This window comes from Mirounga angustirostris, unplaced genomic scaffold, assembly GCF_029215605.1.
Source record: "Mirounga angustirostris isolate CCGP_5_RB_7025 unplaced genomic scaffold, mMirAng1.0.hap1 SCAF_13, whole genome shotgun sequence".
NCBI classification, from domain to species: Eukaryota; Metazoa; Chordata; class Mammalia; order Carnivora; family Phocidae; genus Mirounga; species Mirounga angustirostris.
This window is the reverse complement of record NW_026991721.1, coordinates 11,348,232-11,363,010: the sequence shown is the minus strand read 5'-3', so window position 1 is coordinate 11,363,010 and position 14,779 is coordinate 11,348,232. Positions and strand designations below refer to the sequence as shown.

At 44.1% G+C, this 14,779-nt stretch overlaps 1 protein-coding gene across 8 annotated transcripts in view; it reads right to left on the bottom strand.

Moving 5' to 3' along the window:
• The window catches only part of LOC123857114 (oxysterol-binding protein 1), an 83,726-nt gene that overhangs the window by 46,822 nt on the left and 22,125 nt on the right, over positions 1-14,779 (bottom strand). For 6 of the 8 annotated variants that reach the window (XM_064576361.1, XM_064576362.1, XM_054511894.2 and 3 more), the window contains 4 exons: positions 13,412-13,571; positions 9,344-9,499; positions 7,165-7,256; positions 6,916-7,065 (listed from right to left, as the gene is read on the bottom strand). In XM_064576361.1, the coding sequence (XP_064432431.1) occupies positions 6,916-7,065; positions 7,165-7,256; positions 9,344-9,499; positions 13,412-13,571 (558 nt within the window). Of the gene's footprint in view, positions 1-4,910; positions 6,606-6,915; positions 7,066-7,164; positions 7,257-9,343; positions 9,500-13,411; positions 13,572-14,779 lie in introns of those variants that run through there. The other 2 variants (XM_045893587.3, XM_064576363.1) reach the window with 2 other exon arrangements.

Here is a 14,779-nt window from a genome sequence, read left to right as displayed (position 1 = left end):
TCTTCTTAAAAGGACAGTCCTATTGGGTTCTAGTGCACCCTAATGACCTCATTTTCACCTAACTTCTTTACTTTGAAGACACCATCTCCAAATACAGCCACATTAGGAGGCCCTGGGGGGTAGGACTCCAACATGTGAGTTGTGAAGGACACAATTTGGCCCCTAGCAGACACAGAATGCATATGATACACAAAAGCTGTGAAACACAATAGTAAAGCCTACCAACCTACCACCCAAAATAGCCAGTTTCCTACATCTTTATCTGAATCCCATTCACCTAAACACTCCCAAAGGTAAGCACTGTCCTAAATCTAATTTAAAAAATGATTCTCTCAGTCACCTCGGCTTCTAATGGCTCAGTCTTCTGCAGACCAGGAATAGTGTTGTGAGGCCCGCTCTTAAGTGGTCCCTTCCACGCAGTGTGAAGATAGCCCATTTCCACCTCCACACTGCAGTGATTTCTCAAAAGCATAAATCAGATCATATTTTGTTTTGTGCTTTCTCCTTAAACACTCTGCAAAGTCTTCCCACTGCAGCGAGAGCAAATCCCATCGGGGCCCTGTGTGGTCATTCTATCCCCACTTCATTCTAGCAACATCAGCCTTCTGTGGTCCTTGAGCTCCTTATTCTCCTTTCAGGGTCTTGGCGACCTTCCTTTTGCCTTGGGATGCTCTTTTGAGCCCTTTGCATGGCTGTCCTCTTGTCATTATTCATGCACCTACTCACAGGGCTCCTGCTCATCAAAGCCTTTCCTGACCACTGTCTCAAGTACCCCTCCTCCCATCTCTCGACTCCCTTACCCTTTGTTCTCTGAACACCCGCCTCTATCTGTAAGTATCCTCCTGAGACCTCAGGCTGCACAGGCGCAGGGCCTCCGTTTGTCTCTGTCATCACCACTGGGCCTGCAGCATTGCCAAGTGCTGGCCTGATGTATATTACTGAGTTGTTCCTGACCTCGGGGTTGTCGTGACAAAGCGAGTGACAATGTAGTTTGACAGGGGCATCGCACAAATTTAGTACACTAAAGGACCATACAGATGCCAGACAGCTGTAACTCTGATCTTTATATAATGCAGTTGGTACCAATAATGACCACCTCAATCGCCCCCTTTGACATTACTGAGAGACAACTGCTTGATTTGCCTACTAAGAACGAAGGCGTTAAAATCCCATCAGAAGACTTTGCAGATGTGTCCTTAAATGCCTGGAGCTTTTCAGCTGCTCCTGTATAAAGCATGGAACAGGCACAGGAGCCTTCTAGAGGCCAGGACACTAGGCATGCAGCCTAAAATGTAAGGTTATTTTATTTATTTATTTATTTATTTATTTGACACTAGGCATGCAGCCTAAAACGTAAGGATTATTATTAATTTTATTTTATTTGAGAGAGCGAGCAAACGAGCACACAAGCCAAGGGGAAAAGCAGAGGGAGAAGCAGACTCCCCACCAAGCCAGGAGCCCGATGGGGGACTCGATCCCCGGGTCGATCCCAGAACCCTGGGATCATGACCTGAGCTGAAGGCAGATGCCTAACCGACTGAGCCACCCAGGTGCCCTAAAATGTAAGGTTTAAATCCCAGTATCAGCCCTCACCAGCTGGACTGTCTTCTGAGCTACAGTTTTGGCAGTGTACCCTTAGAGTGGCCCATCCTACTCCAAAAGGTTATAGAGAGGACTGACGAGAAGTATAGAGAGGACTGATGAGAAGATGAGGGTGAGTGTTCTTTGCACACTACAAAAGAGCTGTAAGATGACCTTTGTGCACTGTTGGATGAACACTGACGAAAAGTATCTGAAGATCAAATCCTATTAATAGGGGAGCACTTAAATAAATTATGTACAATGGCACGCAGTGGAACACTACACAGTTGTTAAAAAGATAGGGAGGCTCGGGGCACCCGGCTGGCTCAGTTGATGGGAGTATGGGACTCTTGATCTCGGGATTGTGAGTTTGAGCCCCACGTTGGGTGTAAAGATTACTTAAAAACGTAAAATCTTAAAGAAAACAAAACAGGGGAGCTCTTACATAGTAAAATAGAAAGATGTCCATGATGTATTATGGGAAAAAAAGGTAAGAACATCTATAGTTCTAACTACGTATGTGTATGCATAGAGAAATCACTTGGAAGACGATATACTAAATTGTTAGCAGTATGTTTTCGGGGTGGGGGGTGAAATCTGGCACTTTCCCTGTGTGAGTTATACACGGATTTCTCTCCGCTTCTTTAGACTGACTTAACATCTAATTTAAGACAGTGTATTCACAACCAGCCAAGTACACACATCACTGATTCCCTAGCTCCCTTCTAGAAGTTTCCCAGCCCTCAGGTCTGAGTGAGGGTAATACTGCCTCAGAGAACGAATTTGGCTAAGGTGGGAGCTTGCGGGAGTCACAGTCACAGAATAATAAAGACAAGCTCCTCCGAAGAGCCTTACGTGCAACATTCGCAAAACAAAAAGCAAAGCGCCCCGAGGCTGTTAAGGCTGTTATGTTAGGAGACCTGCAAATGATTCACAGCTGGGCTTCTGCAGGAAGAAGGAAAAAAGGTCAAAACAATGCTATTAGGTGATTTTAAGATGCTGATTCCTCAGATCAAAGACTTGCTTCACCCCCACAGTGGTCAAAGGTCAAAGGTCAAAGGTCACAACATTAATATACGTAAAACATGGCCGGGCAGAGGAAAAGCAGAAGTTGCCTTCAACTCCCCGCTTTCACTTCTCACACAGTGGGCTTCCCTGCCCTCCAAAAGCAGATGGTAGGTGGCATCCAGTTCTCTGTATCAAATTCAGAAAGTCATGTCTCGGCTTTCCTAATGACGGACAGGGCAACTTCGGTGCAAGCCAGCTGGCTGAAACCTGAGCTTTCTGGAGATGGCGCGGGGATCCTTCCTGATTCAAGTCAGTTTGGGAAAAAATGCAACTTAGAGGAAAGAGGAAGCTTGCTGGGAGCTACAGCTTGGACTTAGCGAAGTGGTTCTTCGATCCCCGCCCCGGTCGGTTGGCCATCTCCGTCACGGAGTTACGGAACACTGGACCACGGTTCTCGGGGTAACTGCCTTGCTCTCACATGACTTTCTCAGACCCCCTTGCACGTTCACCTGCTGCAAAGTCAAATGCTTTGGCTCTGAAGTCAAGCACAACTAGATCAGATGCGTTTGCCCTGCTGGAACTTACTTTCTCACTAGAAATAGAAGGCTCCTCCTATTTTTAGCTCTTGGAGAGGAATCGCCCTTTTGGTTATAATAGCAATACATGGTCACTGAAGACACTGGAACATACAGAAAAGGCAACAATCAGCCCCACACACGATCCCCTGTCACCTTCTCCTTAAAGGCCACCACTGCTTTGTCACCTTTTTCCCATTTTTTTCCCCTCCATGATTAAGTCACATGCATACATATATAGAACCTATCCTACACTTAACATTGTATTCTTAGTATTTTCCCACATTAACTGAACCTTCAAAAGAAATTTTTCATTTGAAATATTTCTCCCAAAGAAGCATTTTCTCTATGGAAAATTTGGAAAACACTGAAAAGCAAAAATTAGTTTCCCATATTCCTACCATCTGGAGACAGACATCAGTAACCATCAGGAACATACCCTCCCTCCCGATGTATTTTTTTCATTATATAAGTATCATGCCTGTAGAATCTTTCCTTAGATTTCTAAAACCCAATTATTAGTCAGAGGCTGTGAATACTTCTAAAGGTCTTCACATCACCAAAGCACTTCCAGAACTGTAATTTCTCCAACCAGTATGAATGGCAGTCTCAAATTCTCACTAGCATTGTTTTTAAAGATTTTGTTAATTTGATAGGTTGAAAAAGTATCTTATTTGTTATTTCTCTAATATGGGTGAGGGTGAAACTTTTTTTTTTTATTCTTATGTTAATCCCCATACATGAGGGTGAAATTCTTAATACTGCTCACTTGCATTTTCCTTTATAAAAGTTATTATTTACACGTCTGTTGTTACCTACTTCTGTTACCTACTACTTAATAGGGTCTTCTTTTTCTTAGAGGATTATATTTGCTGAATTTTTTTTTAAGATTTATTTATGAGAGAAAAAGAGAAAGAGCGAGCGAGCAGGGGGAGGAGGGGCAGTGGGAGAGGGGGAGAGAGAGAGAATCTGAAGCAGGCTCCATGCTAAGCACGGAGCCTGCCGTGGGGCTCAGTCTCACAACCGGGAGATCACGACCTGAGCTGAAACTAAAAGTTGGATGCCCAACCAACTGCGCCACCCAGGTGCCCCTGGAAAGGAGCTTTTAGTACTAGTTTCCATCTGAACCCACTGAGGAATGGGACGATTCTGTTTTTGTTTTTTGGCCAGAAATTGCTTGATCCTGAAAGTCTCATAAGAAGACCCGGCGAGGAAGAGTCAAGCATACACATTACAATGACAGAGTGCGGGGAGAGAGCTCAGTCTCTTATCTGGAGCACGTTAGAGTAAAAATAACACCCACGTCTGAAATAACACAAAGTTACTATGAAGAATTATCAAAGCTTCCCCATCTCCAGTGAGGGGAAGAAGTGTGCGATGTGAGGCAGAGCTGGCCATGTCAGCAGCTTAGGCCAAACCGGGCTCTATGAAGTCTCTTAAAACCCATGTGCCTGGAGGTGGACCGGATGCAGATGAACTGCACCGTGTGTCCACCACAATTTACAATCTTGTTTTGTAGTTGAAGGGAGGGTGGGGAGGAATGAAAGCACCTAGGTTTTTCAAGGAAAGTTACCGTGTCAACATAAGGTCTTCAATCTGTCTCCCTTATTACAATAGTCCAAAAGTTAAAATCCTCACTGAGCCCCAACACCAAGACGTTTGCCAGTCCATCGAAACAGGCTAGAAACACATTTGCAATCATGTTCAGACAAGAAGTAACAAGAAGGAGAAATGCAGGCATGCAACTTTTCAAGTATACAATTTGTTTTTATTTACAATACCCTATAAAAATGTAAATTTAGAAACTTTAATTTTTATTAATTAGAACCAAACAAAAAAAGATAAAGCACAGAAAGGAAGAAATAATAGTCAAGTATTCACTTGATCAGTTGTGAGGGGAAGGGAGGAAAGGCGCAGGGTGGAAAGAGTCAGTAGGTAAGGGTGGAGGGAAGCTAGGTCATGTCACCGGGAGCAGCTTGCGGGGCCAGGGCTCCAGAATGGGGAGAAACAGAGATGGAGAGCAAGGACAGCTGGTTACAACGGAGGACTTTACTGTTGTACAAGACATGTATGTGCAAAATGTTGATTCTCTTTAAATATCATAACCTGTCCCCTAACTAACATTCGAAAAGGTGAGAATAGCAAAAAGTGTATCAGGACAGTCATGTGAAATGGACTCTGATTTAATTTTCCAGAGGGCTGTGATCTCTAGAGATCAAACCCCTCATTTTGCTTGGCTGCTGCCCGGGAGGGGGACGGGAGGGGGACAGGTGGAAAGGGCCATGGTGGGCTGTCCCTGCCGGGACCGGGAGCCAGGCCCCTGGCTGCCTGGGAGAGGATCCTGGAGACGAAGGGGAAGGACAGCACTTCTGCCTGTGGTGTGGAGGAGCCTGCAGAGCAAAGCAAGCCGAACTGAGCTTCCGTGGTTACCTCTGGAGGTTGCGACCCATGACACCAAATAAAAACGGGGAAGAGGGAAGTAAAAGCATGGCTTTATTGAAGTTGTCTCAGGAAGACAGAGCGAATGTGCAAACGCTACGCTGTGGAAGCAGGCTCTAAGTCCGGTTCATCTGGGGCAACCTTGCACGCCCTGGAGGGGACAGGCTCAAGTACACTGTAGCTGTAGCAGGATAAGGGCTTAACCGTGTGCCACTTCACTGAGGTGGACAGATACAAAGGAAATACGGCGGGGAGGAGAAACAGGACTTCTCAGCCTAGAGCTGGGTGTCAGCCAATTAAGAGTCCTGATTTTAACGTGCTGCATACCCTGTATTTATATTAAAACAAGTAGAACCCACCAAATTAATTACAAGATGGACTAGAAACAGATTAAAAATACATCAGCTGGTTTGTTTTTAGAGGAGGGACGTGTCAACTACATATTTCTCAATCTAAAACTCGTTCTTTAAAGATCCTCTGGAGATCACATGAACGTATGTAGAGGGGAGTGTGTGCATATATATATGTATTGGTTTCTACTTAATTGGTTCTCCTATAGTCGTGTTAATATGGGGCAATGAAAGAAGACTTTAATAGGATGAGGGAAGGAATCCCTTGGCAGGCTACAATCTACTCTGACTGGAGTAGTGGGGGTAGGTAAGGGGAGAGATTATATTTGTGTCTCTAGGGCAAAGAAAATGCAAAACTGAGAAGAACTGAGGAAAAGCAGGACATGCAGAACTGTAACACAGAAGGTAAGAAGGAGCCAGCGGAAATATCGCCCAGCCAAATTTCACAGAGCAGTGGGAAAATACGGGGCATTGAGAGCCAAGCCCTGTGACAGGAACCGGTCCCATGAGACGCTCTGGGGAACAAGCTACCTTCCCTCCCTCATCAGAAACACCCCGCTGTGACGGCTGCAGTGCGGGCAGCAGCCTAAAGGAGGCACAGGACACGCACAGGACATGCCTGGAGGTCTTTTATCGGGTCCCCTGAACTAGCCTGTGGGCAGACAGAGAGAGAGAGAAAGGAAACCTGTGTGAGTTAAAACAGAAGGCAATCTTTTGCATTAAAGTTACACCCTTGGTTAGAATTCTCTCGACAAAACACCTGAAATATCTCTACCCTTCCTTCCTGAACTCAGGGTGCTTCTGTAGCCCGCTCAGCACCTTCTATCTAGTAGATACTCACGTACTTGAGACAAGTCCTTAATGTCTTCCACTAAATTCAGTTTTATGCCCCTGATCTCCTCACCGTAACGTCTAAAGTGCCAACTTTAGTAAGATGTGGAACTCTCCTGTTTCAGACTTACTGCAGCTTTGTCTCCAGCAAGTTCAGTTTCTGTCGGTCAACATAGCGAGAAAAGAGGGACACCAGGTTTGTGGGTATAGAGATTGGCTTGGCCAGGGCTGCTTGGGGAATCCGCAGAAGTTCTCGGGTTGCCATGAACATCACCTCCGTCCTGAAAGAAAAACCGTTAACAACACGTAAGAACAATATGAGAAAAAGAATAAACAATGATCTAAAAGAACGTGAAAGAAGAAACACAGCCCGGACTGACCACTGGTTGTTCTGTGTTGATTCTGTAGCAGGGTCTGAACTCTGTAGGTCTTCCCCACGGCTCAGGACGACGAGGAGCAGTGACAGGCCAAACTACAAGAGGAGACAGAGGGATTCCAACTCACCTCTGCACCCGCTCCCCAGCACCACTGAGGGGATCCCAGCACTAGATCACAATGAGCCCGCCGCTTCGCTCTGCCGACGGCAAACATCCGGCGACCATGAGCTGGGGGCTGGGCCTTTCTCCTGGCTTTGCTCAGGCAGGCAGCAACAGCATCACCAACGAAAAGGGGAAGCCCAGGGCCAAGCGTCCTCTCTGCTCCCCCACCCCAAAGTGAGAAGAAAAGATAATTTCTTCCCTGTCACAGATAAGGTGGGGTTTAGTTTTACTTGTATTTACTAAAACAGAAATGGATTAAAAAAAAGTCAAAGACAAACTTTGATCAGAAAATTAAAGGTCACAGAAAAAGTAAGAAAAAACATTAAGTAGATTGATATTTTGAATTAAGAACAAAGATGTGAAGACCGGTGGGAAAACGTACAAAGAAAGATCACTGAAATGATCAGCATATGAAGAGACTTCCTTGAATCTCCTGAAAAAGTTTTCTTAACAAAGGACACACCCCTAGTGGACATATAAAGGTTGAGATAAGATATCCAAAGCAGAGAAGGGATACACAGATTTAATACTCTTACTAAGACTATTAAAATTTAAGCAACCTGCTTTAGAAATTAAAGATTTGTTTTATTCAGTGGGCAGTACCAGCAGGAAACATGTGGTCTAAAGGGGCACAGAACAGAATACAAATAAGGACAAGCAGCACGAGATGAAATGTATGAATCACAGCGACAGTGGATATGAAGGGAATCCGTGTTTCTGAGTTCAACTCACAGAGGAGAACCCTCGTGTCACTATCAGAAAAAACAACACTGGGCTACACATACAATCTCTCATCTGACCTCGTGGTTTTCTATTTATCAACACTAAACTCAGAGCCCAAGTAACACAGAAGGCCCACAGCCTGTCACTCCAGAACCCCAGCTCTGTCAGCTCTCAACCGCCCTTGAGTCCTGCTTTGGCAGGTTTTCAGGTGCCAGGGGGGAAGGGGCCTTGACTTTTTCACTGTGCTCGCACATGTGCCCACTGAGGAAGGGCATTACACTGAACTGTCACAGCGGTGGGCTCATCTGAATAACAGGACAGCTCTGAAATCGCCCGTCACCTCCCCTTACAGGTCAGGCAAGTGGCTCAACAAAGTGAAATAACGTGTTCACCGTCACAAATCTAGAGACTGGCAGGCAAGGAATGGAAAGCTGCTCTGAAAGCTCATGTTCTCTCTTCTATGTTACGCATCCGCTGCGAGTCTCTGGATCGTCAACCTGATGTAGATGAAACATGGAATGGGATGTTCTCCTATTTACAGTCTTACGAGCAAGAGTGAGGACTACCTGTTTTCTTCCTCACGTCAGAACTTGGATTTTATCTCAGACTACAATGGTGTGAACTCAAAGATGTTTTCCAGCCTTCTCAGCAGTGATGTGTGGCATGTGAGGAAAACCTGGCCACTGAGATTAAGTAGAAGTTGTTGGTTACAACTCTTGGAAAAGGCCCCAGCAAGGCAGACAGCAAATCCGCACCTTTTGGCCGCTCTGCAAGCACCTCTCTTCCCGATGGAGTGGAGCCTGAGAGGCCATGAGTGTGGCAGCCACCGCTAAGGCTGCAGAGAAGGCAGGCCGAAGGAGCCTACAGCCCTGACGACGATGTGGACCGGATGCCAGAACTATTCCACTGAGAGACGGAAAATCCCGTTTTGTGGAAACCACTTATTTCTAGCCTCTGACACTAGGAGCTTAACATAAATCCTGGCTAAAAGATGCCTTTTTAAAAAAATGTTTTTTTATTTTAGAGACAGAGGCCTCACATGGGCGCACACGCACGTGGGGAGGGAGGGGCCGAGGGAGAGAGAAACTTAAGTAGACCGCGCACTGAGCGCAGAGCCTGATGTGGGGCTCGATCTCATGACCCTGAGATCCTGACCTGAGCAGAAATCAAGAGTTAGACGCTTCACCCACTGAGCCCCCCGGGCGCCCCTGAAAGTTGCCACATCAGCCAATGTTTGTATCTGTAACTCATATCTAGACAGCTGGCCAAGTTCAGGGACCTAAGAGGGTGCGAGCACCTTGTTCTGGAGCACAGCAGCGAGGTGAGGGTTGGAGGGTGCTGGTGCAGCTGTGCTCTGAGGTAGGTTCATGAGCTGTTGCAGAAGGCTGGTGACAGTCACTGATGGAAGGTGATAGAGGAGCAGAGAGAAGGGACTCAGTAAGCATGGCAGCACCTACAAAAAACAGAGAAAAGCATTACATCCTGGCAACTGTGACTTCAGTCAGCCTGCATCAGTGGGCATGGACAGGAGGATGCTCAGCTGCACACTCAAATGGCCTCAGGCAAGATTTAACACGAAGGGCTGACAAGTCCAGCAGGTACTACTACAGTCTCAACAATGGGTTGGTTCTGAGGTGTCTACTGAGAACTTTTAAAGCTCAATTTGCACAGGAAACATGACTTGTGTGAACCAAGGGTGTAAAATCACTTCTCAAATAGACAGCAAGATTCACAATAAAATATCATCTCTGAATTCATCCCACAAATATTTCAACACCTACAGTGTGTCAGGCACTGTGGGCTACAATGAAATGGTAAACAGGTCAGACCTGCAGGAATCTAAAGTTGAGTGGGGAGTCATGAGTAAAGTGGCAATTTCGATATACCATGAGAAGGACTCTGAGACAGGTAAATCCTGAGTGCTGCGGAACTACCCAGAAGTATTTTTAGACCTAACTGGATCTTTTTTTTTTTTAAAGATTTTATTTATTTGACAGAGACACAGCAAGAGAGGGAACACAAGCAGGGGGAGTGGGAGAGAGAGAAGCAGGCTTCCCACTGAGCAGGGAGCCTGATGTGGGGCTCAATCCCAGGACCCTGGGACCACGACCTGAGCCGAAGGCAGACAATTAATGACTGAGCCACCCAGGCGCCCCCAGACTTAACTGGATCTTGTCTGATCTTTATACAAGCTCCATGAGGAAGCTGAGAAATGATAGACTTTACAGATTATTAGACAAGCTAAGCGAGCAGAAGCTCAGTATTCAGAGTTCCACAGCTAGTAGTGAGAACCAGAATCCAAGGCTGTTGAATTCTGGCCTGCAAGTCATTCAGGCCTTTTAGCCATGAGGCCCAGACTGGAAAGTTAAAATACAGTGCTACTAATGTAACTAGGTTCTAACACAGGAAAGGAAATCAAGGGTGCTTCCAGCACTCAGTGCCCATGGTATAAAAAATGATAGCTGATTTTACTTCAGATGGCATTCAAAGATGGAAAGTAGACTTTTAGGCATCTACTACTCTAAATAAACAAAGCTTTAACAACAAAAGCATTTTAATCATACAGAAAAGTATAAAGAGTATAATGAAGTCTGTGTACCCATCACCCAGCCTCAATAATTAAATCAACATTCTACCAATCTTATTAAATCTATGTCCCTCCTATATATCCTATCCTTTCATCCATAAATACTTCAGCTTGCATCTCTAACAAAATCTCTCACAGTATTCTTGCACCTAACAAAATTAACAGCCATTCCTCAATCTCACCTAATATCTCCTCCAAATTCAAATTTCTCTAGTTGTCTCAAAAACATCTTTTAGCAATTGACTTATTCTAATCATGATTCCAATGGGACCCACACATTGCATCTGGCTGGTAAGGCTTTTAAAATCTGTGAATTAGTCCTTTGCCCACTGCCCATCTTCTTTTCTCATGCTATTTAGTTGATGACGATGTCCTACGGTTTGGATTTGGCTAACTGCACCTCTGTGCTGTCACTTAACAGGTTCTACTATCCTCTGTCTTTCCAATAAAAACTGATGGTTAGAATTAGAGGTCTGGTAAGATTTAAGTTCATCGGGGGAAGGCAAGGGTAAGAAAACTTCATGGATAGAGCTGTGTGCTTTTTCCTGCATCATGTCAAGAAGCACATGGTGTCTGGTTGTCCCCCTCTGAGACAGTGATCACTTGTTTGCTGCCCCAACCACCATAAATTTCCCCATCCACCTTTTACCCAATGCTTTTTGCACCAGTAAGGATTGCTGTCCAGACTGACTGATTGCTTTTCCATTAGGGACTGTAAATTGGAGATTTTCTAATTTTATCATTTCTTTTGCATTTATTAGCTGAAAAAAAATTTTTTTTTTTAAGATTTTATTTATTTGACAGAGAGAGACACGGCGAGAGAGGGAACACACGCAGGGGGAGTGGGAGAGGGAGAAGCAGGTCTCCCGCCGAGCAGGGAGCCCGATGTGGGGCTCGATCCCAGGACCCTGGGATCAGGACCTGAGCTGAAGGCAGATGCTTAACGACTGAGCCATCCAGGCGCCCCTTAGCTGAAATTCTTCTAGGAAGAACATTCTATTATCAACTTTCTGGTTACCATGATATTTGGTTGTAATCAAAAGGCAGGATAAATGTTTTGAGTCTTTTCCTTATTTACCCATTTTCAGAGTAATTATGAGTTGATGGCCTAGCAATCTCGGAAGGTGATTAATATATTTTTTGGTATCACTGTGAACTCATTAAATTAAAAATATTTGATATATTTCAATCCACTTCTGTAATTTTTCTTTCTGATGCAAATTATCCCATTTTTGGCCAACAGGAGCCCCTTCAGCTTTGTCTGTGCATCTTTCACGTGGGACACCCTAGTAATCTTTTAGCTTCCTTACTTTCTGGCACAAGATAGTCCACGATTACCTTGTATATTTTATGCCTCAGACCTGCAACTAGTTATTGCTTCAAGAAATGGTATTCAGAGATGTGGTCTATTACTCTTTAACACAAGGAGGTATAAACTCTGCCCCTATAATTAACCAAATTTTCCTCACTAGCAGACACCTCCACTAAGGCAAGCATCTCTGAATTCCTAGTTCCTAGCTCTGTGCGATGTATTTCTAAGACCTAAAATAGTGCCTGGTACGTAGACGTGTAATAAATATTTAATAAATATTTACTGAATAAATAAATATTTACTGAATGAATAAAGCTCTCCCAAACTTGTTTCCACTGATGAGTTCCTCTAGGACTGTGAGTGTCCACCCCATGGCCTACAACAATCTATATGCTGTAAGGGAGTTGCTGCTTTTTGTCTGGCTTCCGTTTTCTAGGATAAACCTCAACTCCTTAAACTTTCCTCCAACCCATTTTTCCTTCTTAAAATCTTTAAAAAACGTATTTGTCTCATCCCACTTCACTTTTCCTGATGATAACGCCTCAACTTTGCATTAATTTCTTCTGCACGTGCTACAATTTTAAGGACTTTTTCAACTCATTATGATTTCAGAAGGAGTTAATTTTCAACTCTTTCATGCCATACCACTTAACAAGGTATCCTGGCATCATGTTTTCTGTGGATCATCACCAGCTGGTTATTGATCAAGCATCATCTAATGTGAGAGGCTCACTCTCATAAGTTCTAACATTCTGAACCTCACACTTAGTAATAACTGCCCTACCCTTAACAATTTCTTGCTCTGAACTTCTAAAATGATTCTAAATAGTGCTAATTTTTCAACTGTGAGGATAAGTAGAGAGCAGGTCTTACCAAAAGTTTACTTATAAACTTGAAAATCAGGTTGCTAAGTCCAGCCTAGTTTACATCATGATAAACGTTATTTACGAGCACAGCGGGCACTGGCTTGATTCCTCTGTGACACCAATCAATGGAGTCTGCAGCTGAATGTTAAGCTCCTGACAATAGTCCAGTGCATGATACTTTATATCCAGCAAAGTAACCAAGACCATATGTTTGTAAATTTTCGTGAGCATCAGATTCAGCTGGATTCTGTTAGAGATACAGAAGCCCTGGCCTTTCCTCTGTAAATTCTGATTCAACATGTTTGGAGTAGGGCTGAATTATCTGCTGCCCAAGAAATTCTGATACACAACACAGCTTCACGACTATGTCAAATACGATGCGATTATTGCATTCCTCAGTTTAGGAACTTGGTCTGTTGGACCAAAAATGGGATTAAAAGTATAGTCCTGGAGTAGACTTTTGCTTTAAATAATCAATACTACTACTGAAGGTTAGACAAGACAACATAAATAGGAAGAGGGGAAGATAAGAAATTTGGATTCTAGAAACCTTATCAACTATGAAGACCCAAAGGAAAGAAGTCCCACATGGGGGATCACCTCATCTTGTGCATCCTTCTTGATAAGAAAAGGGAGATTCCTGGCTGTTGTCATGAGAATGTCAGCTGCTTGCTCTGTGGAGAGGAAAGGAAGAATACGGGCAACCATTCTCTTCCCTTTTCGGATACACATGATCTGTACAAAGTGGTCATCACTTGGCCTGCAGGGGAAGGAAATACTCACTTAGGTCAGCAAGAACAATTTAACACATCCTTTATCTCCTCTTACATGTTACTGAATGAACTTGCTGTGCTCATTTTCACGCTACGAGGACCTTTGCTACAAAATAGTGGGAATTACTTCTCCAACTCTCAACCAAATAATAACAAGTCATTTTTCAAGTTTTGCAAATGTAGAAAATCGTCCTTTCACAAACGTATGTTAAACAGACTTGTTCAAACTACAGGTGTTCATTTCCTTTAAGTTTTATGTAACTAGACAAATAACATGGTTGATACAGCAAAATCCGAAAACATACATAAGCAAAAAGGATATAAAAACAATCATTTCAGAATTAACTTTATATTGTTATTTTTTTTAAAATTTATTTGACAGAGAGCGAGCAAGAGAGCACAGCAGGGGGAGCGGCAGAGGGAGAGGGAGAAGCAGGCTCCCCACTGAGCAGGGAGCCTGATGAGGGACTCGATCCCAGGACCCTGGGATCCTGACCTGAGCTGAAGGCAGACGCTTAACCTACTGAGCCACCCAGGCGCCCCTACTATACCATTTTTAAGAACCTTTGTGCTGTATATTTTTTCATTAAAGAAAATTAAAAAAAAAAGAGTCCAGAGAATCCATACGGCTTTGTTACTTGGCTTTCTTCACCCAACAACTTCTTGTGACAATTTTCCACCTCATAGATACACTTTAACTACGTCGATTTGATGGCCCCATAACATTCCCAACTATGGACAAGCCCACATTTATTCAACCAGTTGCCTGTCAACCTGACTCCAGAAAAGGTGTGTTAAAAAGAAGGGGTTTATTTTTATGTTCTGGTTTGTGAGTGTCCTGGCTTAGAAGAATCCCCAATTCTCTTGAAAGGGCAAAGGAAAGGGAGTTTTCAGGACAGAGTCCTCTTGTATTCATCAAATAAATACTTGAGGTTTATTTTACTTTATTTTTTTTAAGATTTTTTTATTTATTTTATTTGACAGAAAGAGAGAGAGAGTGAGAGAAGAAACGCAAGCAGAGGGAGTGAGAGAGGGAGAAGCAGGCTTCCTGCTGAGCAGGGAGCCCGATGCGGGGCTCGATCCCAGAACCCTGGGATCATGACCTGAGCCGAAGGCAGACGCTTAATGACTGAGCCACCCAGGCGCCCCAACACTTGGGGTTTATAGAACATTTACTGTCAGCAAGATCCTGGGT